We start from the raw sequence: 25,339 nt of genomic DNA, 5'->3' as shown, positions 1-25,339 counted from the left end.
TGACCGCTGTCCCAGGAGGGGCTTCGGTCAAGGTCTGAACCAGCCAGAGACTGTTCCTGCTTCCCAACGAGCAGGTCAGGACAGATCCAGGCTGGGGGATGCCCGACAGCCTCATGGAGAGAAAAGCCAACATCTGCCCTGCTCAGCCCAGAGACCAACCCAAACCCTTATGTCATTTTGTAGCCAAAAGGGCAACCTCAAAGAGCAGCATCAGACCAGGTTGCATCACCTTCTCCTAGTCCCAGACATGTTTACTGGAGAGATTTTAAAGCAGAAGCCGATGCAGCTGTGTCAGGATGGGAAACGGGCTTCAGGGCATCCTGTGGGGATGGCAGCGCTTGCAAGCAGAGAGAGGGCGAGGTGCCAGCTCCTGCCTGCCAGAGCTGGGTTCTGGGACACGGGCAGGGACCGACATGACAGCAGAAGGCAAAAGCATTGCCCAGGGATGGGACTGGGGACACAGACCCTGCAGGGAGCCCCTCCGGCCAAAACTGGGGTAGAAGCACCTGGGAAAAGCCCTGTGGTGGGACGGTACATTCCTCATCAGCCTTTGCAGCGTGCTGAGCAGCCAGCTCCGAAGCGGACAGCTGGGATATGGGAGATGAGCCAGGAAAAAGCAGTGGGTTAGCAGTAAATTTAGAGGTCAGCTCTGAAGAGGAGGACGCTGCACTGACAGCCGAGGACACAGATGTCCTTTGGAAATGGCATGGCCCCAGGGCGGGGTGGCCTGGCCCCTGAACTTCCCAAATGTCCCTGCAAAGCAGCTGCTCAAAAGACTGGGGCTGAGGGGTGACCCCGGTGGGATGCCAGCCCGGCTGCAGCCCCCACAGCTCTCCCCTTGCCACAGCTGGCCACGTCCTGTCCTCGCACCTCCCTGGTGCTGCAGCTGGGGCACAGCAAGGCAGACCACATCAGGGTGGTCTGATGGTCTGATGGTCTGAGGAAGGAGACCGGAGGCAGCAGCAGCTACACGGCAGCGCTGCCTGACCCAGCGGCAGCCCCTCCGTGCTCCTGCTCGCTTCCCCTGGGAGGACAGGCATGAGCACGGCAGCAATTTCACCCAGGAGAGCAGATTTCCAGGAGACCAAGGTGCTGGGCGCAGTCCTGCTCTTCACCGAGAGGCGGGAGCCGGCTGGCAATGTGCTCTTGGCCTCTCCAAACCGCCAATTAAATCGCTTCACCTTAACCCACCTCTGCGGTGTTTCAGCCGCTATATTTAGCTTTGCACCTGCAAAAGGTTAGGAGCAAGCGGAGCTGCTGCAGCTCGGCTGGCAGGAGGCACCTGGCAGCTTGCAATGGTCCAGTCTACGGTTCTGCCCGCAGGGCTTGACTGACAACTGCCCATCCTGGTGCCACCACCCAGAGATGTTCCACTGAAGCGAATCCCAACCCCTTGGCCGACCCCCTTCATCTACTTACAACCGTGACGGCGTCGTTCAGAAGGGACTCCCCGAAGACCAAGATGTGGAGCAGCTCGTTGATGTGGATCTCCTCAAAGACGGCCAGCACAGCCACCGGGTCCACGGCCGAGATGATGCTGCCGAAAAGCAGGTTGGCCAGGAGGCCAATGTGGTTCAAGCCGGGGCCGCCGAGCTGGCACACGGCGTACATCAGGCCACCCAAGAAGAAGGCGTTCCAGAGCGTCCCCACCACGGCGAAGATGAGGATGGTGCCCAGGTTCTCAGTGAATTGGCGCAAAGGGAGGAAATAGCCGGCATCCAAGATGATGGGTGGGAGGAGGAAGAGGAAGAAGATGTTCGACTTGAGGATAGGGGGCTTTTCACCCACCCCTTTGATGAGCCCCCCAACCAAAAGGCCCACCACGATGAGCAGGCAGCTCTCGGGAACTATGCTGGACACCGAAGGGATCACGTGGAAGCCTGGAAAGGAGGAAGAAAGAGCAAGACACGTGTTGGCTACGCGGCTGGAGGATGCTCTCTGCAGGAGGACACCCCTGTGGGAGCCGGGGACCAGTTCCCAGCCCTCCCTGCGCTCTTCAGGATCATTTGCTCTTTGTGTGCCTCAGTTTCCCCTCCTAACCCCCTTCTTCCCCACGCTCCCAAGCTGTAAAGTGGAAAGCGCAGCTTCACCAGGCCCACGTACCCTGACATTGCTTGATCTCAGGCCAGAAAATAACAGCGAGTCCCAGTTCAACAGGCAGCAGCCACCCTCTGGGCACCCCGGGGTCTCTGAGGGGACCCCCAGGCCCCTGCGACAGCCGTCTGCGGCACAGGCAGTTCTCACAACACAAGCTGTCGCTGGCTCCAGCTCTTCCCCTTGCAGTTACTAATCCCGGGCGCACGTAGGCATTGGCATTTCCCTCCCGTCAGACGGCAGCCTGCCCACCGAGCGCCGTTACACCCGGCGTGCCAGGCTCTGGCAGGAGGCAGCAGCACAGTGCCCGTCCCCAGGCGTCCCTGGCACAGGGGACACAGAGGGGAGCTGGTGCTCGGTGGGTTTGAGGATGCAATTGGAGCGGCTCCTTATTCCCCCTCCTGCAGCTTCAGGAACAAGCTGGGGGGTTTTATAAGGCCGGCTGCAGCAACGCCTGCCTTCCCTGCAGGCAGGGCTGCTCCCGGGCACGGAGCAGGGACAGGACGTATCCTCGTGGTGCAGGGCTATTCCTTGGGGTCCAAGGTAAGAGGGAACCCGTTTTCCCCTTTTTGAATCACAGCGCGACCCCAAACGCGGGTGTCCGAGCCAGCCGTGACCCGCTGGATGACATCCATCCACCAAACACAGCCCTGGCAATGCAGGCATCTGCCTGCCGGCTTGGGCAGGCAGCACGATGCCAACCGAAGCAGCGCTTCAGCCAACGCACCGCTACCCACAGAAGGATTTTGGGTTCCCTGGATCCTCTCCCAGGCTTTATAATTATTATTTTGAAGTGTGGCACATTTGTTCCCTGGCAAGGGAAGTGGTTTAAAATAAGGAACCCTGCCTTGGCATCCCGTGTTCCTCCGTTCCTTCCGGCCGGGCGGCTGTGCCATCTGCACATCATTTCACAACAGATTAAAAAAAAAAAAAAAAATCCTCCCTAACGAGCCACCATCCCGTTGACGATCCAGAACGGGTCTATGCCGCAGCGAGCCCCCCTGTCCCCCCCGCCGAGCCCGCAGGGACCACATCTGCGCCTCAGTGCCGGCTCATCCCTCCTCCACCTGCGCAGCCGAGCGGGGAAGGCGCTGCACAAATCTGGCTCCGATGGGAAAAGCAATCGCTTCCACAATCCCTCCCTAAGGACGGGCAGTGAGTCAGCTACCAGCCACAGCCGTGGCCACGGACAGGTCCCCGAGGGCAGGATTAGACCTCAAATTGCTACCTGAGCTGCAGGCACTGCCGCCGGCATGGGCGAGCCCGGCACCGCAGAGGCCGGAGGATTCATCACACCCAAGGCTCCACGCAAGCCTGGCTGCGCTGTTTCGGCAGCGCCTGGGTGCTTCCAGTGGGTCCCGGGTGCCGGAGCGATGTGGGAAGGAGTCGATCTCTGAGCAAACCACCCCGTGGCCCTCAGGTTTGGGCACAAGGGAAAGCCGGGAGGAGATGGGAAGCATCCGAGCTTTCTCTCGATGCTCTCCCAGTGTCCAGCCACCTGCATTCAGGGACCTCCCGGGCTGGATGCGGTTCCTGATTTATCCCCACAGGATTTTTTTTCCGTCTCTGATTCCCCGCTGGAGCCCACGCAAGCGCTGAGCCCCCCAAGGCAGCGTTGGCAGGGAGCTCCCCATGGGAGGGGAGGTGATAATCCCTTTTCCGAGCACAGCTCATGCGAACACCGGGAACAACTGGCCCTTCCAGCACACCGGGCAATTGCCCATCTCAGCATGCACCAGCCCTGGCCAGAATAAGGTTTAAAGCCACACAAGCAGCGAGAAGCCTGCAGCAAATCAGTTTTCGCTTGCTAAGTACGTTCAATCATGAATAAAACACAAACACTGACAATTAAGCATCTCTCACTTCTTCCCCACAGGCCCCAGGATCCCATTAAACTGGAACGTTCGCGTGCTGATGTGAATTCAATGTTTTAGAGCCTTTTTGTAGGGCCCTAAAAATACACTCACATGGGCTGCATGTTAATTATGCCTTTGATTTCACTGAATGGCAGCCATTTTTTGCTCCCCGCTTTCTCCGCTCAGTATTTTTAGAGCACTCAAAAGCTCATCGGTACCAATCTGTTGCTGGGATCCTGCTGGGATCCTGCTCCGAGTGCCAGGCCAGCATCCCGCTTCAGGGTGGGGGTGATTAATAGGAAGAAACGCTCTCGCCGCGGGGGCGATGCCAGGCAGGGGCGAACCAGCCCCATCCCAGCTCTGCACCTGAATTTCTCTCCCGGAGGAAAGGGGAGGCTGCGGCAGGATGCTGGGCGAGGAGGATGCCCAGCCATGGGCACATCCAGGGGCAGCGGAAAGGGGAGTAAGTCTTGATAATAGCCTTAATAACAATAATAATGATAATGATAATGATAATAATAATAATAATAATAAGCCTTAATAACCCCCAGGCTCCTGCTCCGGGCTGCTTTGGTAAAAGGTGATTTGCACAGCAGTTGCCTGTGCCGCTCGCCTGCCCGGGCACCTACTGCTGTCACCCGCCTGTCCCCAGACGTGGTGGCCCTGCTGCAGACTGGGACTCATCCACTGCAGCGGGTGCTGCAAATCCTCTGCCGCCAGCGCAAACCTGGGACGAGCCGGGAGGCAGGGGGGGCACAGCAGGACCCCCCAGCGCTCCCTCATTTTCCGCTGTTAAGCAGCAAGTGCTTTTTTGCCGCAGCAGAAGGGCAGGAGCGGGCATCCGAGAGGTCCCCCTGGCCGGGAGGTCTCCGCACGACTCGCGCCAGCTGCACGGAAGCGTTTCCCTAAGGAACGAGGAGCAGTAACGGAGAGGCAGCGCCTGCAGCAGGCGTACGAGACTCCCGGCACGCCGCTGCCAGCACACCCTGAATAAACAAGTGATGCGGGAGCGGAGGGGATGAGGCAGCCGGTCTCCGGCACATCCGCATCCGGGGGATGAGCAGAGATGCGCAGGAGCGGGCAGGCAAGCACATGGAGCAGCTTTTCCCGTGGAGAAGCACCCACTGGGTTTCGGCTGGTTTTCCTGAACCCCCCCAGGAGGGAATTCCCCTGAGACCCCATTTCCCTGAGAGCGACCCACGATCCCCAAATCGCCAGCACGGGGCACGCACAATCACCCAAGTTTCTTCCTTTGGAAAACAAACTCCGTGGGAGCAGTTCCCCTATCAACAGCATCAAACACCACCAAAACTATTAAAAGCAAGAACAGTTGAGTAAACATCAACCCTGAGAGCTTGAGCAAACAAGGGAAAGGAAATCCAGAAGTTAATAGTTCCTATTAAACCAGCACCTTGCCCACATCACGCACCCCGGCTCGCATGTGCCCAGCAAGGCGAACACAGGGATCGCTCTCCGCTGGTGGTCAGCTCCTCGGGCTGGGGCAGAAAGGAGCTGGGGACTGGCTTTCCAGCTTTAACCGTGCTCTAAGCGCTTGGAGGACAAGAGGAAATCACCATCCTTCAAATTAAAGAGATTTCGGGCAAGGGAAGTTGTTGCAAGGCGATGCCTGTGCTGCAAAAGTTTGCTCTTGCGGCTTCTGAACGCCAGTTGTCTTCATTTTGGTGTCAGCACATTTGCACGGGGCCGTTTCTACCCAAGCGCAGGCAATCGAGGGCAACGTCAGCAATTTCCCTCCACGAACTTCAGCGGCGGCAAGAACCACCGGTGTCCATTGGATTGTACAGCAAGCCACATTATTTTTCCCCTGGGTGCATAAAGCAGGCTTGTATTTTGGAGGCTGTGGAAGGCTGAACGGAGACACCGGAGCACGGCCCCAGCACGGCGAGCCCCCTTCGGGCTCCAGACTTTGCAGGGGCCGGTCCTTGCCCCGGCAAACGCGAGGGCTCCCATTTCAGCTGCGAAAGGTTCATCCCCACCCTACCAAGGGGGAGCTGGGCTGCTTTTCCCAAGGCCCTGTCTGCTGGCGGATGCAGCGCCATGTAAATATTTACTCCCGACCACGCAGCTTGGGAGAGACTCTGACCCGCGTGTGGCTTTTTTCCTTCCTCGGCTGTATCTGGGTTACCGCAGCCCCGGCGCAGGGGCCAGATGCCGTGCCTGGCGTTATACAAGCTCCATCCAGCAGCGTCTGCTCCTTTGCTGCCTAATGACCCAAAACCCCACCATATCTGATCTGCTTCCACCCTCAGCCTGGGCAGGAAGAGCCTGAAGGGATACGGAGGGAAGGGAGACGGAGGGAAGGGTGCACGGCACCCAACCCAGACCCAGCATCCCCACCCCGGGAGCGCGCTGCTATCAGAATGAGCCAGGTCCCACAAGAGCACTTGCCTGAGGCGATGCTTCTTGCACTGAAGCTAAAATAGAGGCGATCTCCATGCCCCGAGCTGCTCACAGCAATTTGGAAACCCTCTCCCAAGGCCAGGAGGGGATGATTCGCAGCCCTCAAACCAACAGCAGCTCTCGAGGCGGCTCCGGTGTTGGGAACCTACCACAAAAAGGAGCGGGGAGCATCCCCCTGAGCTCAGCCCAGCCTCAGCCCACAGCAGAAAGTCCAGAGGGCCGCAGGCGCCGTGTCCTACAGCATCCGTAAGGTCCCCTCCCTCCCCGCCTGACGGCGTTTCCCCATCCCACCCACGCAGGACTTCTGTCCCTTCCCAGCACCCCAGCCGCTGCCATGCCTCTCCACATCGTGTTGCACCCAAGGTCAGCCTTAAGTCAGAGCTCTGGCAGCGCTCCCCGAATTTTAAAGACCTCTCTCAAAGCAGCGCAAAAAGAACATCCTAGTAACATTTTAATCAAACACTTCAAAAGAACGCTTATGGTGAAAGAAAGGAGGCGAAGGCTTCACGCACTTCCCTGCTCCAGGCCAGATCTGGGAGACTTCTATATCTCCCACCCCGGGAACGTTGCTGGAGTTGGAGCCGTAAGAGCAATCCCCATGGTCCTAAAAAACACTGGTGTTCAGAGGCGATAAATGAAAAATAAAATCAAATAAAATTGAAAAAAAAATTTTTTAATATATATAAAAATAAAAATATATCTCTATAATGCCGATGCCAGAGGCAGCCTGCAGCATGCCAGCCCTGGGGACCAGCACTGTGGGGTCCCCCCAGCTCCCAGGGCCACCGCACGCTCGTCCCCACGAGCCAGTCCCTGCAGATGGGATTGCCCTCAGCCACCACATCCTCCTAGAGCTGCAGGTCGAATTTGGCCAGGTTTAACGTCCCCTCCTTTCACAGGAGGAAAAGAAACTTGAAGGGTGAGGGAAGAAAACCCACTTCACACACTTAGCTTGGTCGGCGTTTGAGTCGGAGCCCGGGAAACGGGGAGGAAGGAGGGAAGGGAGCACGCGGCGTGGCTGGGAGCGCTCGGCACATTCACGGTTAAGCGGGATGCTCCTGCGGCTTCACCCCGGCTTCCCAAGCGCCCACGCATGGGAGCATTGCAGGAAAGCCAAGCTGCTTCCAGGAAGGTGCCTGTTAGCTAAGAGGAGGCACAAGAAATGAGAACGGTTACAAAAACACCCCATCCTCCCAGGCTTCAGAAGTTTATCAGAGCAGCTGCAGGCTCCAGCAGGCAGGCAGCAGCCCCGAGAGAGAAATTACACAATTATTAACTAGGGATTAGGCAGCTCTTCCACCCCCTGCATGATTTTTTCTCAAAGGAGGTAGGTGTGGGGTTAGTCTGGGCAAGGGGGTGGTGAAGTCCCCCGGGTGATGCTCGCTGCAGCCCCGGGGACACCCATGGGTGCTTGTTTGGGCTGCAGGGTGGCACAGAGCGGCGGCGTGGCTTGGATGCTGAGCATGCTGCGGTGCTGGAAAAGCCCCAGGAGAAGGCACGGGGTCGGACGGGAGGCAGCGAGGGGGAGCAGGCATGCTCAGAAGGGCTGCCCTTCTGAAGGACACTGCAGAGAGCACCGGCTGGAGGAGACGTGTGCGTCTCAGCAGCACCAGGGCCCCTCCAAAGGCCACTTTTAACCCTTGAGGACACCAGGCGGGCAGGGTCTGGGTGGGCCGCACAGAGACGCAGCAGCCTCGCGTCATCCGCAAACCCATCGGGCCGGTGGCGAGGGGCGCAGGAAGGTGTGGACACCTTCCCACGCTCCCGTGGGATGCAGGGACCACAGGGAGCACCGACACATGGATTTGCTGGATGAGCCACAAAGTCACTGATGTGTCACCAGCCATGGGGACTAATCATCTGCAAAGCCATTACTCAGCACCATCCCCTTCTTTTTTCTCTGCTTAGAAGAAACAGCGGGGCAAGGAGGAAGGCTGGGGCTGGGCTCCAGGGTCTGCAAAGCACCGAGACCACCCCGACCTGGCTTTCATGCTCTGTATTTTGGGGTGGTAAAGGGTCGAGGGTGCGGGGTTAAGCCCCAGACAGGGTTAAAGCCCTGCAGGAACAGAAATCCCTGCTGCCAGCTCCCTGCCACGCCAATATCTCATTAGCTCCAGCTTTACCAGCCAAGGGTTTCCTAAACCAGATCCCTGGCGCTGGCGAGGCACCACGCTCCCTCCCTCTCCGCAGGCCCTCCTGGCCCCCGGCTCTACCGGGGCCCGTGCCGGACGTGCCGAGGGGATGCTGCCCTGCCGCACATCTGTCCCGCAGCAGGAGGCTGGCTGGGAATCCAGCTGCGCTCCGCTCCGGACCCCACCGAGACCATGTTTTGCAACCGGCTCCCGGGGGAAAACCCATCTCAGGCTCCCAGATTTTGGCTGCAGCTTCTTTCCATTTATCCCCTTTCCTCCCAAAAAAGGCACTGGATTTCTCTCTTTCCCCGCCTGACCAAGGGCCGCTGCTGCAATTGCCCGAAGATCAGCCAGGCTTTGCCGATTGCTGGTGGCCTCCAGCACAACCCTCGTGGGATGTCTCGTAGCTGCTGGGAGCGCGTCCCAGCCCTGCCGTGCAGCCTCCCTCGTAAAATGGAGCCGGATCCATCGACCCGCCTGCAAAGGCAGGGAGCAAGGAGCCAGAGGAAGGGCACGGAGAGAGAGCAGCATGCGCCTGGCACCGGCACGGGTACCAGATGTAATGGGGAAGTCTCGAGGGAAGGGGATGAAAATTTAACTTGCTAGAAAGGAATTAAATAGCTGGTGATTTACGCCTAAAAATAGAGCAAAGCCACGGCTCATGTCACCCTGCAAGGGGAGGAGGTAAACCCATGATACTTAAATTACATCCATGGCGTCTCGCAAGCTCCAGCGTCACCACCTGCCCTGAACCTTCAGCCCGTGGTGCTCCGGCAGCCGCTCCCCCGGGACGGCACACGCTGCCGGTCGGTGGGAAACAAAATGCCCCTCGGCTTTGCCAAACCCATTTCTGCTTCACCACAGAGCAGGGTTTTAATGCAGGTCCGGGTCTCCCCAGCGCTCTCCTGCAGCTCTCTGGGCTGGTTTCAGCAATTTGGGTTGCTTGGGGCAACCTTTAAGAGAAGCCTCAATGTTCAGAATGGAAAAGCTTGGATTTTGCACCCCAAAATGACATTTCGTGTTTAGAAGTTGCCTTTTTTTAAAAAAAAGATATAGGTACAGAAAGAGCTCCTAAGCAAAACAACTTCCTCCAGATCAAACCAAATGTTTCATTCAAGTCTCATTATTTTCTTGTTGCTAATTACAAAGAAAAGCCAAGAACCAGGGAGGTAATTAATTTCTACTGCTTTTTGTGACTCACTGAGTTAATGCAAACAGCACACAGGGGCCACATAGCCGGTACCCACCCAAACCTCACCATGGGCTTGGGGTGCAAAGCAAGCACAGGGAGAGAAGGGAAGAGCAGGACATCCAGCCCTAATTTCGGGGATCACTCCTGCACCCCAGCCACCCGCGGGCAGGGGGCTATGACCAGCTCAGGACTCAGGTTAAAATCCACGAGCACCCAGCACTGCATTGCAGCCTCCAGACGTTTTCAGTCTGCAAGAAGCGGGGATCGAGTACGACCATTTTGTCTGCTTTAAGCAGGGCATGGGATGCAGGTGGGGAGGGAGATGAAGCCCTGCGCTGCACCGCAGAGCTCTGCCAGCTCAGCCCTAGCGAGGCCATCGCCGCTGGCTTCCCGCAGGGTCCGTCCACCCCAACACGAGGTGCCCAGCACAGCCCGGCTGTGATCGTGGCCAACTCCCAGACCTCAGTTCTGAGCTGCGCTGCACACAACGTCCCTACAAGTCGTGTCGCCGCAGTCAATAGCCATTAAGACCCGTTGCTAGTTGCCGAAGGTACGGTTTTATTTTCTCTCGGAGTGACGTTACCGTCCCCCTTGCCTACAGCCCTTGCTCAAACAGCTGGGTCCCACCTCGCAGCCGCTGAATTGCCCCCATACTGCAAACAAACCGGGAGCAACTAGAGTTTCCTGCGATAGGAAACCAAGAGCTGCCTGGTACAGCCTCCAGTTCACTCAATCTCGTGTATTCAGCCCTAACGCCTACAGCGAGGCAAGCGTGCATGAGAGGGTGACCTGCCTGGACCCTGCCTGCTTTGCAGAAGATAAGAACAGCGTTGATAGCATCGGGCCAGCCCACGAATGAGTCAGAACCCGAAAGCTACAGAACAAAAAGCAGACTGTCAGGTACCAGCATGCAACAGCCTTGCTGCAGCTTAGCCAGTCAGCCACAGAAAGCGATAACTTGCGCTGGCCCGGCCCTCGCAGACCTTGCAAGGACTTGTGCGAACCGGCTCGGTCAAGCCCTGAAGAGTACAGCCACATTAGCAAAAAAGCAGGCGGTCCCGCTAGCGCTGCGTCACGGCATCAGGGAAGAGCCCTTCATCCCAGGCAAAGGGCAGACAGCTTCTCCGCATCTCTGCTGCCAGGAGGGGCTGGCGGGGGGTTTGCAGCAGGGCTGCGATGTCTGACACTTTCCCAGTTGCACGATCCTCCTGCAGCAGCAGTTTGCAGCCAGTTCCCACCTGCGGGCCCCAAACAAATCCTCCGATGGGAGGGAAGAAAAGTCTAGGCACCCTGCACCCCCGAGGCAGCGGGAGAGAGCAGACGCGCACTTGGCTTTCCCAGATCTCACTGTCCCCTGGGGGCCTTCGGGGAGCAAAGCCCATGCCCCAGAATAGGAGAAACAGAGAATAAGCTGCAGCCAGAGCCTTCCTCCTCAGGAGGATGCTGAGAGCTCTCCACGCCCCGTGTACAGGGGGGATGGATGCCAGGGCATCAGCAGGAGCGATGCTGGTCTGGCACTCTGCAAGGTCAAGGGGCCGAGGAGAGGACGGTTCGGAGCTGGTCTGGGGGGCGAGGCTGTGCTATTTCATGCCTGGAGCCTTTCAGAGAGCAGTTATTTAGAGCCATTTCATGCATTTTAGCTGCTAGGGTAAGCAATGGCCACGGGGACTGGCGATACCAGGAATGGGTCCGGCATGGTGTCAAACCAGCTATTTCGGCAGGGCACGGAGGCGAGGGTGAGCAGGCGGGTACCACTCCTCCCCACCCCATGCCGGCTGCTGCCACAACACGGCCGGGCGCGCAGAGGGTGAGGAGCTGAGCTACGCTGCCCGCGAGCCCCTGCGCAGGCAGCAATAGCCACGGCAGGGCAAGGGCGAAGGCTCTTCTGGTAACTCAGTGCCTGCAGGAACGGTTGCGGAGGAATGTGCCTCTAATCCTCACCCTTGTGCCAGGGCCTTGCCTTCCCCCGGGGCTGCCAGCTCCGCCGAGGGCCGCACCAGCCGCGGCAGGCATCGCCTGGCTCCGAAGGGATGCAGGGGTGCCAAACTTCACACCCTGTCAATGCAGCCCCCTCACAGCCGTGGGCAACGTCAGCAGAGAAATACCCATGGATGGGGACGGCGCTCCCAGGAAACCACAAGGTTGTCCCTTTAGCGTAGGGCTGGATTCGGAGATGCAAAAAGGTCCCAAAAAAAGATGAGCAGCCTGGGGAACGCAACCAAAGGTGTCACTGCATCCTGCAGCAGCTGGAGTCACGAGCTGCATGCAGATGAGCCCAGCTCCCTATCTGCCCTGACCCCCCCCACGCCAGAAGCAACCCCCCCCCACCTCGGCAAGGGAAATCTCATTTTCTCTGCCCAGAGCCTTGCTGGAAGGTCGCAGGGGAGGAGGCTGCTGCGCTGCAGCCAAGTGAAACGCAAATGTCGCGGGACCTCGATGGCAGCCGCTGCAGTGCTGCAAAGCGGGAGGAGGACGCAACGATCCCAGGCGCGCGGGAGAGCTGTGAATCATCTGCAGGCACCCTGGGTATCAGCCTGCCAGGATGGGCGGACCCCCCCTTGCAGAAAGCCGCCATACACACTTATAAACAAGCTGCTTACACAGACCAAGAGAACTTCAGCGATAACAAGGAGAGAGCTCTTCCCTGGGACCCGATCCAGGCTCAGCACCAGCTCAAAGCTGCAGGATGGGGGGCTGCCGCTTGGTTTCCAGTTTGCCCGCTCAGCTATTCCCCCATCCGAAGGGGCTGCGCCCCTCCCTCTTCCCAAGCACCCGGCATGGGACAGCTCAGGGAAGCCCGCCGAGACCTTTGCATGGTCCAACACCCAGCGTTCCCTGCAGCTCTGCAAACCAGACAGCAAAGGTTCATGCCACCGAGCCTGCGACTTTGCAGACAAGCGCCAAACAGCCGGCAGCAATTCTTCCCAATTAAACCTTGCTGTCCTGACCCAAAAGGTCTGGTCAGCCAGACGAGCCAGCGACAGCCTGAGCACTGTCTAATCCTCCCCTCTCCAACTCTAAAAGATACACTAATTAATTAAGATCAACCCAAACTAAACAGTTGGCTCCGCCGTGCTGCATGGAGCAGCTTGCAGCAAACTCTAATTGTGGTGCTGACGTCCGTCAGTGGGAAAAAGGGATTCATCCTGCTCCCCGTCTGCACTGCTCCAACTTGTGCTTCGTGGGTTTAGGTTAGGCGTAGGTTTAGGTTTAGGAACCAGCCTGCCCAGGGTTCCAGCCCAGCCAGCACCTCCCTGCAGAGCTGGCCCTGACCTGGGGCACCCACTGCAAGAGCCATGTTTTGGGGAGACCCATGTCCACGAAAACCTCTCTAAAACAGGCAGAGAAGTGCAGGTTGCAGGGCGATCGCTGCCTCCCTGCCTCACCCACCCCTGATTCAGCTGGCAACTCACAGCCCTAAAAACCCCATTTTTTCCCCCATCCACCCACTTCACACCAGGATGCCTGCGTGGCCCCAGGCGTAACGGACCGCGGCGGCGCAGCCGGCAGCCCGCAGGCAGGCCCCCGGCAGCTCGCACCCATGCAGGCACACGTCCCCGAGGGCTCCTGTTGCGGGAGGCGATCATCACCACAGCTGCCTTTTGGGACCAACGTCCCCCTCCGACCAGGCTGGCATGGGCTGCAGCCTGCCGCTCGCCCAAGGGCGCCTTGGCCGGTGAGCACTGGTGATCGCACCAGGGAGGACAGCATCAGCCTCCTGGGATGAGAAGGTGCCCAGGCACTGCTGTAGCGCGCCGGGATGGCAATCCACGGACAGAGGCGTTTATTAGAAACACTTGAATATTTTTTTTTTTTTTTCTGAGAGCAGGGAGAACCGATGCAGCAAAGGCACGTACCCTCATTTTATCTCCGAAGCACTCACAAGAAATTAACAGATCAATTGGGAGTCTTTTATATAGCTGGTATTAATTTCCTCCCAGCTGTAAAAAGGAAACGAGAGACAGAAGACATTAAATGGACTTGCCCAAGTCCCCAAGTGAACGGTGTGAGAGCTGGCGTGAGAATCCAGCAGCTCCCAATTTCCAGTCCTATGTTTAGATAACGCTTCTCCTTCGAACCAGAAGAAAAGCCAAGGACACTCTGCAAGAAAAGCAGATATTAAGAAAGACCTAATTGCTGTTAAAGACTAAGAAACCCACGGTGCCCTGGACTGTCACCCAACAGCTACAGCATTTCAGATAGGGAGGGAAACACAGAGCCAGCTGGAGATGCTGCTGGAGCGAGCAGCGATGGCTTGGGAAGCTTCAAGGCTCGGTTCCATCGCATCTCGAAGAAACCTCTTCCAGATCCAGCTGTGCACAGCTGTGGGCAGAGCAGCTCTCCTCCACCTCTCTCCAGCTGCAGAGCCGCCCCATGACGAGGTGCTGTAAAACCCAACCTTCTCCTCCGGAGGAGCTTTGAGAAACCGGTTGAGGGTTTGGCGCTACGTGCCAAGCTGGCTATTAAAAATCTCCGGTGACTCGCAGGTACTCCGGTAACCCCAATCCCCGCTGACTACATTCCTCTAACGGGCACATTACAAGGCCGCTCCCAAACCACGGGCTGAGATTAGCAAACCTGTTTAAAGCCTTCAGGCGCGCTCCACGCACAGTTTTTCTAAGGCAGGACCGTATGAATCTTCACCAGCTCGTGCCATTCATCCAGCAGGAGCTAGGCACGCGGGTACGGAGGAGCATGGGGACAAACCACCACTCAAATTTCTGCTCCAAGACCCATTTTGACTCTTCTGCACCATCTCTGGATGGGTGCATCACGCAGCCAAGCCAGCAAGGCTGGGCTTTCCCTGGCACAGATGGTTTATGCCAGAAAACCAAGTTTTCTGTAGGGGAACAGCATCCTCATCTGGGTTTACATCCTTCAAAAGCATCAGAACAGCGATAGCAGCTGGACTTGAGCATTTTGAGGAAGCCTAATAAAAGAAGGTCTAGAAAAACTGCTTATGCTCCAGGGAGAGGGGCCAGGAGCTAAACATAACCACTCACCAGCCTGCTCTCTCCAGATTGCTTCGGCTGCAGCAAGACGCGCTGGATGCCACGAATAGCTGGGCTAGGAGGGGTCAGCGCAGCACATCTGCCTGAAGCTGGGGGATTACTACACTAAAACCCTCCCGGTTACTTTCTGCATGGTTCAAAGCGGAACTTCACGCTCTTTAATGCAGATATTGAATTGTTCTGGAGCAGAAGGTACTCAAGGTGATGTGAAGAGACAGTACCTGGTCACCCAAAATAAGGCTCCAATCTGGTCAGCCAAAATAAGGCTCCAGTCGCTCTCCCAGCTCCTTGCCCTCATGGCACAGCATTTAATACCCAGTTCCTGCTGGCCCTCAAAGCCTCGGGAAGAGTTAAAGCTGAGCCAGCCCGAGGTGACCACGGACAAACTCCCTAGGCTGAGCAGTGCCATCACCCTTCCCAGGAAGGGCAGATTTCCTACCGGGAACACGGGCAGGAAAGACAAACAAAAGCTTTTCAGGAAATAACCTGTTGGTCTCCACTCCAACGGGAGGGAGGAGGTAATTGCAATTATTACTGATTACTACCGGGCTTTGCAAACCCAGACAAAGCAACACCACTCACAGCACATGCCAGCGGCGAGTCGAGAGCCAAAGTGACCACCCAGTTGCCTTCACCTCTTCCCCAGCTTTCGGCAGGAGCTGCCAGCATGCGGAGACCCCACCGGCTGAGCCCACGCCGGTGAGACCTGGGGGCTGGAGAGCCGTCCCCGTCAGACGCCATTTCAGCCCTCCAGCATCCCCCCTCAGCTGGGATGCAGGCGACGCTATTTCACACCCAGCCAAGCCGACAGAATTGCTCCTGGGAGCAGCTGCTCTCTCCTCTACACAGCACTTCACAGACATGAGAGGAGCCCGTACGTTGCAAAACACCCCCCCCAGGGACCGAGGCTGCCGTGGGAAAAGCGCTCCCAAGGGAAACTGAGGCACTAGCAGGGCGGGATACACCAGCTCTTCTCTTTAAAGGCCTGTGCGTGCTTAAGTCTGCGCCTGTGGCATTTGTGCTGTCAAAATCTCCAGCACTGGGGTGGGAAGCTGCCTTCTCTCCAAATACATCATTAAGATTTAGCATGTCGTGACTCCGAAATGCAGAATAATTCCAAGCGCTGAAAAAAACCCCGCCGCAAATCTGCAGAAGGCAGCCTGCTTCTGCCAATGTGCGTCTTGCAGGCTTGATAGAGGGGAATTATTTCCCTTACCAGCACCCTCTTATTAGGTGGAATTTAAGAGCTATCCCTCGAGGTTGATTGTATTGCGACTTTCTGGAGACAAAGGCCATTGATGCTGTGACGTTTATGAGTCACTCCTGGGCAACCCAAGGAAACACATTTGTTCTCTTCTGATTACAAAAAGTACTTTGCATTCTCCAACTTTCTGCTCAGGGATCTCAAAATGTCACCCCAACTACAAACAAGCTCTTGGTCACTCCTGTCCCTGTCAAATCCATCATGCAGGTGGGTCAAGCTCTCTTGGGAAGGAACCCCAAGCCATGGGGTGACGTACCACCAAAGGTGACACACCACCAAAGGTGACACACCACCAAATTTGTTCTCACTGCTCCACTCCAAGCAATGATCAATCTTTGATCTCGCCTTTTCTGACAAACATGCAGCAACGTGTGCGTGCATGCCCGTCTGTAGAGCTTTTGATTTCATTTCTTCCTTCCCAAGCAGAAACGCACGTGTTGTTCTGCTGGAGGAAAAAGCAGAAGAACAAAACGTGACAAGATAGCCATCCCTCAATTAACATGCAACTGGAAGATGTTGGAAAATTAGAGAGATAAGCAAGATATCAAACGCCATGTAGAATAGATGGTGATCGTACAGCTTGCCTAAGGGTACATCAGCCGCCACTGTGAAGCGAGAGGACCAAGCATCGATACTTGGTCCAAGTCAAACCATCCCCACAACTTCCCTGCTCCCCTGCTGTTCCCTTTGAAGCCGGCTGGCCCAGATTTCAAAACGCTGAGGCTGTTGCCAAACCTACACCAGCAGCTTTGAGCTCCGACGGGCGAGAAGAAACCGCTGACGACCCAGGCAGCCCGGTGAAGCCAGCGTAGGGCAGAGGTGTAACCCAGCTCCCTCTCCATGCAGCAAGGCTGTGTTTTCACAGAGTATTCCGGATGGATTTCAGTTTTTATTTGAACAAATTAAGCCTTGGGGACCCAAAAGAGGGGAAAAAAAAAAAAATCAAATGTTTACGAGACCGCTGCAGTAATTCACCCTCATTATTGCTTATTTTTAAAGTTTCCTCTCTCGGTACCCACAGCTCCAACGATGCTCTAGTAAAGGGCCGACTCCTGCATGACCCTGGGACAGTCTCTACATCCTCCATCATCTCCGCAGTTTACAGCCAAAACCCAGGACTTGCAGGAGGGAAAAGGGAAAGGATTATGTTAATAAAATGCTCTTCTGCAAGCCTAACGAGCTTCTGGTTTATACAAGCGCTACTGAGATGGCTGTCCCTCTTCTGGTTCCGGTCCCTCGGTGCCCCAGGTTTATATGCTCATAACCCCAAAAATGACCCTCCCCCCTTCCCTCCACCGCCACCCAGTTTCCCCTTCTATGTGTAATTCTCAAACCCCGAAGGACTGTGTTTAGCCACGCAAACCGCAGGCAAAGGACCCGTTCTCCACCCAATTCCCAAGGGAACTCCAGCACCTCTGGGGATCATGGAAAAGCCGTCGTCGGGTGCCTGGGCTGTTTGGGATGGAGGACATGAACCAAACAGGCTAAATATCAGCACGCTCTGCTCCTGCCCCACAGACCACCCCAGCTCTGTCGGAGGTCGCAGGGGAGGGACAACTTCCCGACATCTCCCTGCAAGCGGGGCCGGCACCCGTCTGGGCTCTGGCCAGCGCAGGACGCAGCGAGTCAGCGCCCACATCCCAAATTCCACCTGCACACTGTGTGGGAAGCTAGCCCAGCCCTGACCCCCGGGGCACGGGGTGCCCGAGCCTTCGTGGATAAATGGGATGAAACAACAGGCTGGCCTCGAGGTCCAGAAAGCCGAGCGGTGAACCGGGCACCGCTGCGGGCAATAGGGGCCCCGTGGGGGGCAAAGTCATGGCTGCAAACCAAGCGTAATTTTGCTTTTAATGGACATTGGGCTCACCGGGGAGGTATAGGCTGTGATTACAGACAGGTTCAGCTTTTCCCACTCCATCACCATCCCATATTTCACAGCAGGAACCTTTCACTCTTCCAGCCCTAATTAATCTAATGGTTTTCTCAGATCTGTGGAGGGAACAGTTTGGATGTTTTTTTGCTCAGACACCAGCAAGGGGCAGATCAGGGAGGGAAAAAACCGCTGTGGCTGTTCTTTCTAAGATGGCAAAGCAGAGAGAAAGGGAAACCACAGCATTCGTTTGGATCATTCCCCGACAAGGAAGTGGGAATGCAACAAGTCTGCATTAGAAGAGGCTGTTTAAATTCATTATCATGACCATTTACACTTCTGTGGCACCAGCTGCATCAGTATCTCAACATCCTTTCCTGACAGTTATTCATCAAGCCTCAACTCCCCTGCAGAACAGCCACCAGCTCACTGATACAAACGGGGAAACATCTGGGGCGACCTCAGACCACACGCCACCTTGGTATCTGCAGCCCACGCATGAAATAAGCCGGGGCTGCCGCTTGCGAGCGGGCAGGTTTTAAGACAAACATTTCCCTCCGGCTCAGCAAGGGAATTCGCACGAACCAGTCCCATGGATCCAGCTGAAACAGCCCAGGAAACCTGCGGCAGCCCTTCCCAGCAGCCAAGCTTTGCCGATGGCCGTCCCCAGCAAAGCCTGTCCGGCACAGCCCTGCCCGGCGCCCAGGGGAAGCGAACCTTGCGGTGGCAGAAGGGGAACAGAGATAACCTCCAGCACACTCATCCCGTACATCAGACATACGTATTTCCAACACCATGACGACGGCTGGGGTGATGCACGTCTTTCAAGGCTTCTTTGCTGTCCTCTTTCCAAGCCTTGCAGGCGGCACCGGTGTCCACACGCCGGTGGCTTTGCTCCAGGGTGTTTCTGCTGCGTCTGGTCTCAAAATCCAGTTCCTGAATTCTGTGCCACGACCGCAACAGGTTTCTTACCCCGCTTATCGCCCCTCACCCAAACAAACCCCCAAGTCCCTGACTCCCAGGTCTCTGTAAGACCTCTGGGGTGGCCCCTCCAAAAGCCCCGGTTTCAGGGGAGGGATGTGGGCTGCTAAAAGCATTTGAAAAGCACCCAAGTGTTTTAGCGCCCAAATCTCGCTGCCAGCCAGCAGCCGCCAGCCTCTAAAAATGGTTCTCTGGCAGTTTTGAAACCGTCCCTGCTCCTTCGTGCACAGGAGCCACCCCGCCGTGCCCAGACCCTCCGTGAGGCTCCACAGCTCCACTTGCATCCGTCATGTTTTTGCTCTTCTTTTCCGAGCTCCTATCACCCGCCTGCAGGCACCAGGAACTTCCTTAATCTTGTTCCTCCTGAGACACCAGCAGCGATGGGGACGGTCGGTACTGGCCAAAGGCGACCGCTGCCGCAGGAGTAGCACTGAACACCGGAGCCTGATGCCGAGATGCCCCGTGCCCAGTAAACCGGGCTGAGATGTGGCACCAAAGAACCCCCAAAGCAGCAGCGTGTCCCCACATGACACACCGCTGCCCACAGCTCTGGGCTCCCTTTCCGCTCGCATAGCGCAGAGTCTCCCCAGCTCGCTTTACACCAGCCCAAGAATCACACGGTGGTGATTTTTCTGCAAGTATGGGGTTGGCGCTGGCTGCCGTCACACGGCCTGGAAGGAGGGGGAACGCCCCAGACAACAGCCCCAACCCAGACACATGAAAAAATAAAAACGAGTGCTGCGAAAGGGGGAAGAAGAGACAGAGCAATGACTCAGTGATTGCTCCAGGCTCCAACTCCAAGTGCTGCATCAGGCGGCGAGCTAGTGTCTAGCACGCAACAGCGAGCAAAAGCAGGGTAAGAGAGCTCAGCCGTGAAGTGGTGCCTCGCGGGGAGCCTCCGCAGCAGTCTCCAGCGTGGACACGTAGGAAATCAAGCCGCCACTGTGCACTTGAGCTGCAAGGTGGAATGGCCAGGATGCTCTGAGGAGGCTGGGCCAGCTCTCAGATGCTGAAGAGCCCTTTGGTGCAGACAGACGGCCCCGCAGACAGACAACAGGGCATGCCTCGGTCAAAGGTGGCTCCTAATGCAGGATGGAAATCGGACTGCTGTGCTTTTCTGCTTTAGAAGGTGGGGCCTGAGATGTGCTTTGGAGACACAGGTAACCCCAACTCTTCTCCAAGGTGGGTAAGAGCTGGTGGCTTGCAGTAAAGCTCTGACCCCCGGGTCCCTGCCCGTGTCCGCACAGCCAGCAAGGGGACTGCTAGCCACAATCTGTTATTTACATTCCTGACTCACTCCTTCCCTTTCTCCTGAAATGACAAAATATTTACAGTCGAACCTGAATTCCCCTGAACATCTCCGGGAGCCATGCGAGCCAAAAGCTCAGTCCTCAGAGTGAGGAAACCAGGTTCTTGTGCTGAGAGACCCCCCCCAGCCCTTCCCTACCACTCCTTGGGCACGGCGCGAAGGAAACCCTTATAATATCCTCGCAAAACCTTGGAGACGGGCACAGAGGGCTTCTGATTTGTTTTACAAAGGTCGGGCCTTCTGCAGCAATACAACAGGTTGAGACAAAGTCTGGTCGCAACCCTCAGCAGTGAAAGCTTCTCCACTTTTACTGGCAAAGCCAAGCCATCACCAGATGTGGTCTGCAGGTAGCTGGGGAGCTTTGGAAAGGCATGGTTCTAGCTATCCCTCACCGCCTCTTCCCCTACACAGCCTTAAAATACCGCATGAGTACTAAGTAAAGCAGCCAGCACTAGCCTTCCGCTTCTCTACCGGGATTAGCAAAGCAGAAACAGCCCACGCCTGCAGGACACGCTGGGGTGACAAGTCCCTCTGTCCCAGAAAGCCACCCCCTGTCAGGTGGTGAATCCTCCAGGAACCAACCTCCTTTGAGTCATTTTACCAAAACTGCATCAAGAGGGGAAGGGCTCGGCTCGCACTTTTGATTCCCCAAACTCGCAGTTAGAGCTGCTGGAGACAGGGTAAATCACCTGGAAGGGACGACCCCGGGACGCATTTAACCCCGAAGAGCTGTCCGAAGCGTCAAGAGCAATGGGGGGAAACTGAGCAAGAGGACAAGGGTCAGGTTGCATCTCCTGGCCCAGAGTAGAGCCCTGTAAGCGCTTCTGAGCTCCTCTGCATGGTCACCCCGCACTACGCCAGTGGACGTCACCCAGAAATCATTCACAGGGCTGAAGGCTCTCCGTTTTGCAGCAACACGTGGCTCAATCCCAAGCCCTAACTCAGTAAAGGGGCATCTGGAGCCGAGGGAGAAGCTGGGGAAGGGAAGCCAGGAGGTGCCAAGCTGTCGGGCACAGCCCACACTGCACGAATTCCTCCTCTTGGAGAAAAGATGTTTGTCCCCTGCACCTCAGGGTTTTGCAGGGTTACGCTGATGCATCAATAAATGCCCAATAACAGGACAGGGGGGAGAGAGGAAGCGCTGCAAATTCCTGTTCTGCTCATCATCCCCCTTCCCCTCTACATGGAAACTGGATGCTCCAAACCCTGTCCAGTTTAGGGAGCCTGGAGACGTGTGTGCCTCACCCTGCCATCACAGGTTGTACTGCACAGGCTTGCAGCGGCGCCCGGTTGTGTAAGAGCCATCCCTGGGTGAAAAAAAGCGTATTTTGCTGCTCCTGAACATCCTCTGATCTGGAGCGGGATCAACGGGGCCGGTGTTTACACACCAAGCAGCGAGACAGTTTTGCAGGTCATGAGCGGAGGGAGCCTGAATATTCAGCTGCACCAGCAACTACATGCCAAGACAACGTGAACAAGCAACATTATCCCCTTCAAAACCCTGGAGAGGAGGCCAAGCAAAAGGATGCCCCAGGACTGCTCTGCTGTTGAAGCCCCTGTTAGAGGTGTAGGTAACCTAAGGTATGGATTTTGGCATAATCAGCATCCCTGGAGCTCTGCAGAGCACCTGCCATCTTCAAAGGACCCTTGCCAAACTTGCAAGGCAGCTCCTCCTAAAATATACCCCTTAAACACGCAGGCTTGCATAATACTTTAACACGTAAGAACCGATGGGGCTCAGCTCACCGCCAGAAATAACTTTTCCTGCAGCACAAACGAGCCCTAACTTCAGGCAAAGGCGGCAGAAACAGCTTCACGCAGCGAGCCAGCGCGGCGCCGCCGACGGAGGGTGCCCGTGGGAGGGGGGCGGCCGGCGGGCAGCGATGCCCCCGTGCCCCCCATCACGTCCGTGCCCGCGGAGCCGCTTGCCGCTGCCCATTCTGGTGCTTTCCAGCGGCCGTTTCTCAAAGCACACCGCGAGCAGGGCCGCAGGCCAGCGCCGTTAGCCCCTCCTTTCTCCGCCAGCTTCCGCACAGATACTTCTGATTTCATCACTCTTTGCTCTCCGAGACAGGAGAGCTGAAAACGCAGTGCAATAGCCCCGAACAGCTAGCAGAGGTCGCTTAACGTGCGCCGGGTGAGCCCTGGGAAAGGTGATTTCGCGGCTGCATTGCCTATGGCGAGGCACCTTCTAGCTAAACGTGCCTTAAATCCTTTTGGGCAAAGCTGGGAAGGGATAAACCCCCCGCCGCCCCGGATCCCACCTGGTTCCACTCTGCCCCGACCGCTTGTCTCCCAGCCAGGCAGGAAGACTCCGGGTCTGAAGTGTTTGCGCTCCTGCGCCTACATGTAAATAAAATACCCAGGAGGGATTGTGAGAATGGGGCTTTACCTGCCTACGCACGCTCACACAGGCTGGGAAAGGGCCGAGATATTTTTAGGAAAAGCTGGGCAGGGGGTATGTGAGCTCCTGGGGGTCTCTCAGACCCCTCCGGGCCAGGACAGGGCACAGCTTCCAGCAGGCACCAGTTCAAAAAAGCTCCCAAAGCAAGATTTCAATCGGTGAGCTGGAGCGTTCCGTAAGGAGCACTGCCGTTAGCGTTATTAAATCGCTGATGGTAATTGAAGAGCAAAATGAAGGAAACGCAGAGCTCCCCTCCCTCCCGTCACCCGCTCTGAGGCAGGAACAGGCAAACATTTCGCCTGCCCTCTTGGGCTCTATCATCACGGACGGGACCAGGGCCAGCTTGACCTCGGCACTGCCGGAGGCCGGGTCTGGCACGCCGGTGCCGGCGGGTGCGGAGCAGTTACATCACGTCACACGCTTTGGGGTAATGGGGTTGGTATCGATCCAGCTGCAGAAGTTTGGAAAACACTTTGTCAACAACCCCCGCCCTGGCAGAGTGATGCTTTCCCAGAGCGGGTCACGGTCGCGGGTGACTTTTCCCAGCCCTACGGCCCCTGATGCTCGTTATCTTTAATGCAGGAATCCTCTGGATGCTTTGCAGCAGAGGCAGCTGCCTACCCCGGTTTGCTGCGGAGGAGGAGGAAGGGGAGGCTGAAGCACTTGGGAGATTTTTAAGTGACTCCTCCAAGGTTACAAAAGGCATCTGTGGTTGAGAAAGGAAGCAAAGAAACCAACTCGATGCTTCCTCCCCGCTGCTCCTCAAGTGCCAAAGGCCAGGAAAGCAAACCTGGTCCAAAGAGGGGGCGGTCAGGGCTCGGGGAGCACCTCCAGCCCCGCGCCGGGGCAGCGAGACGAGCGAGCCTGTGCTGAGCAAGGAGGCTGGGGTGCCGCTGCCCGGCCTGCCCGACGGCACGGACCCAAGGTCGCGGGGAGAGCGGTGCCCAGCCCTGCCCCAGGCTGCCCGGGGCTTTGCACAGGACGTGCAGGGGAATTCGCCCTCGTTTGCTTGGGGGGTCCCACCCTGGGATGCTCCAGGCGATCCCTCCTTGGGATGCTCGGGGTGCCTGTCCCATTCAGCCGAGGGGTCCCACCCTGGGATGCTCAGGGGGTCCCTCCCTGGGACGCTCAGGGGGTCTGCCCCACAAAGCCGGGGGTCCCTCCCTGGGACTCTCAGGGGGTCTGCCCCACAAAACCGGGGGTCCCTCCCTGGGACACTCAGGGGGTCTGCCCCATTCAGCCAGGGGTTCCTCCTTCGGACTCTCAGGGGGTCTGCCCCATGAAGCCGGGGGTCCCTCCTGGGACGCTCAGGGGGTCTGCCCCATGAAGCTGGGGGTCCCTCCTGGGATGCTCAGGGGGTCTGCCCCATGAAGCTGGGGGTCCCTCCTGGGATGCTCAGGGGGTCTGCCCCATTCAGCCGAGGGGTCCCTCTTTGGGATGCTCAGGGAGTCTGCCCCACGAAGCCAGGGGTCCCTCTTTGGGACGCTCAGGGGGTCTGCCCCACAAAGCCAGGGCTCCCTCCCTGGGATGCTCAGGGGGTCTGCCCCATGAAGCCGAGGGGTCCCTCTTTGGGACGCTCAGGGGGTCTGCCCCACGAAGCCAGGGGTCCCTCCCTGGGATGCTCAGGGGGTCTGCCCCACGAAGCTGGGGGTCCCTCCTTGGGATGCTCAGGGGGTCTGCCCCATGAAGCCGAGGGGTCCCTCTTTGGGACGCTCAGGGGGTCTGCCCCATGAAGCCGAGGGGTCCCTCTTTGGGACGCTCAGGGGGTCTGCCCCATGAAGCCGAGGGGTCCCTCTTTGGGACGCTCAGGGGGTCTGCCCCATGAAGCCGGGGGTCCCTCCCCAGGGTGCTGGGGGGGGGGGTCCCTCTCCAGGGTGCTGGGGGGGTCCCTCCCCAGGGTGCTGGGGGTGGTCCCTCCCCGCTGCCCTTCCCCGGGGCCCCGCCGCACCGCCGCCAACCTACCCAGCTTCATGAGGCAGGCCAAGAGGATCCAGAGGGAGATCTCGAAGGGGATGCGGACGTGGGTGTAGTCGATGCCCAGGACGGGGAAGGCTTTCCGGGGCTTGGCGTGCCCCTCGGCCGAGCCGTTGCCTGGCTGCTTGTTCAGCGGCTGGATCTCCTGGGCGGAGGCGGGCGGCGCGGGGGTGAAGCCCCCGATCTCTCCCCGCTGGGCCGGCTGCTCCTGCCGGGGCTCGGAGGCCAGCACGGGGTTGGCCTGCAAGCCCGGGCCGAGCAGCAGCGGCCCCAGCAGCAGCAGCAGCAGCAGCGGCGGCGGCGGGGCCCGGGGCCGAGCGCGCGGGGCCGCGGCGCCCATGGCGGGGGGCGGCGGGGGGCGGCGGGGGGCTCGGGCGGGCGGCGGGGCCCGCCGGCGGCGTGGGGCAGGAGCCGCCCCGCCGACAGCCGGAGCGCAGCTGGGGCGGCCGCGGCGCCGGGGCACATCCCACCGAGCGGGGAGGAGGCAGGGGCGGAGGCAGCGGCGGCGGCGGCGGCGGCGGCGGGTGGGGAGAGGCGGGGGTGCGTGCAGGAGGGGTGCGGTGCGAAGGGGGGGCGCGGGGCGGGGGTGCGAGCGGGAGAGGGGGTGCAGGGCAAAGGGGTGCGGTGCATGAGGGGTGCGGTGCGAAGGGGGAGCGCGGGAGTTGGGGTGCTAGTGGGAGAGGGGGTGCCCTGCAAAGGGGTGCATGCAGGAGGGGTGCGGTGCGAAGGGGGGGCGCGGGAGTTGGGGATGCTAGTGGGAGAGGGGGTGCCCTGCAAAGGGGTGCGTGCAGGAGGGGTGCGGTGCGAAGGGGGGGCGCGGGGCGGGGGTG

At 58.1% G+C, this 25,339-nt stretch overlaps 1 protein-coding gene across 1 annotated transcript in view; it reads right to left on the bottom strand.

Annotated features, from left to right (window-relative positions):
* Positions 1–24,974, bottom strand: part of SLC9A1 (solute carrier family 9 member A1) — a 30,731-nt gene extending 5,757 nt beyond the window's left edge. The window contains 3 exon segments of the mRNA XM_075721851.1: positions 1,420–1,880; positions 24,498–24,867; positions 24,870–24,974. Coding sequence (XP_075577966.1) covers positions 1,420–1,880; positions 24,498–24,867; positions 24,870–24,974 — 936 coding nt within the window.
* Positions 24,975–25,339: the final 365 nt, after the last annotated feature.

Source organism: Pelecanus crispus, chromosome 16, assembly GCF_030463565.1.
Source record: "Pelecanus crispus isolate bPelCri1 chromosome 16, bPelCri1.pri, whole genome shotgun sequence".
NCBI lineage: Eukaryota > Metazoa > Chordata > Aves > Pelecaniformes > Pelecanidae > Pelecanus > Pelecanus crispus.
Note: the sequence above shows the minus strand (reverse complement) of the source record. Positions and strands in the feature narration are given on the sequence as shown.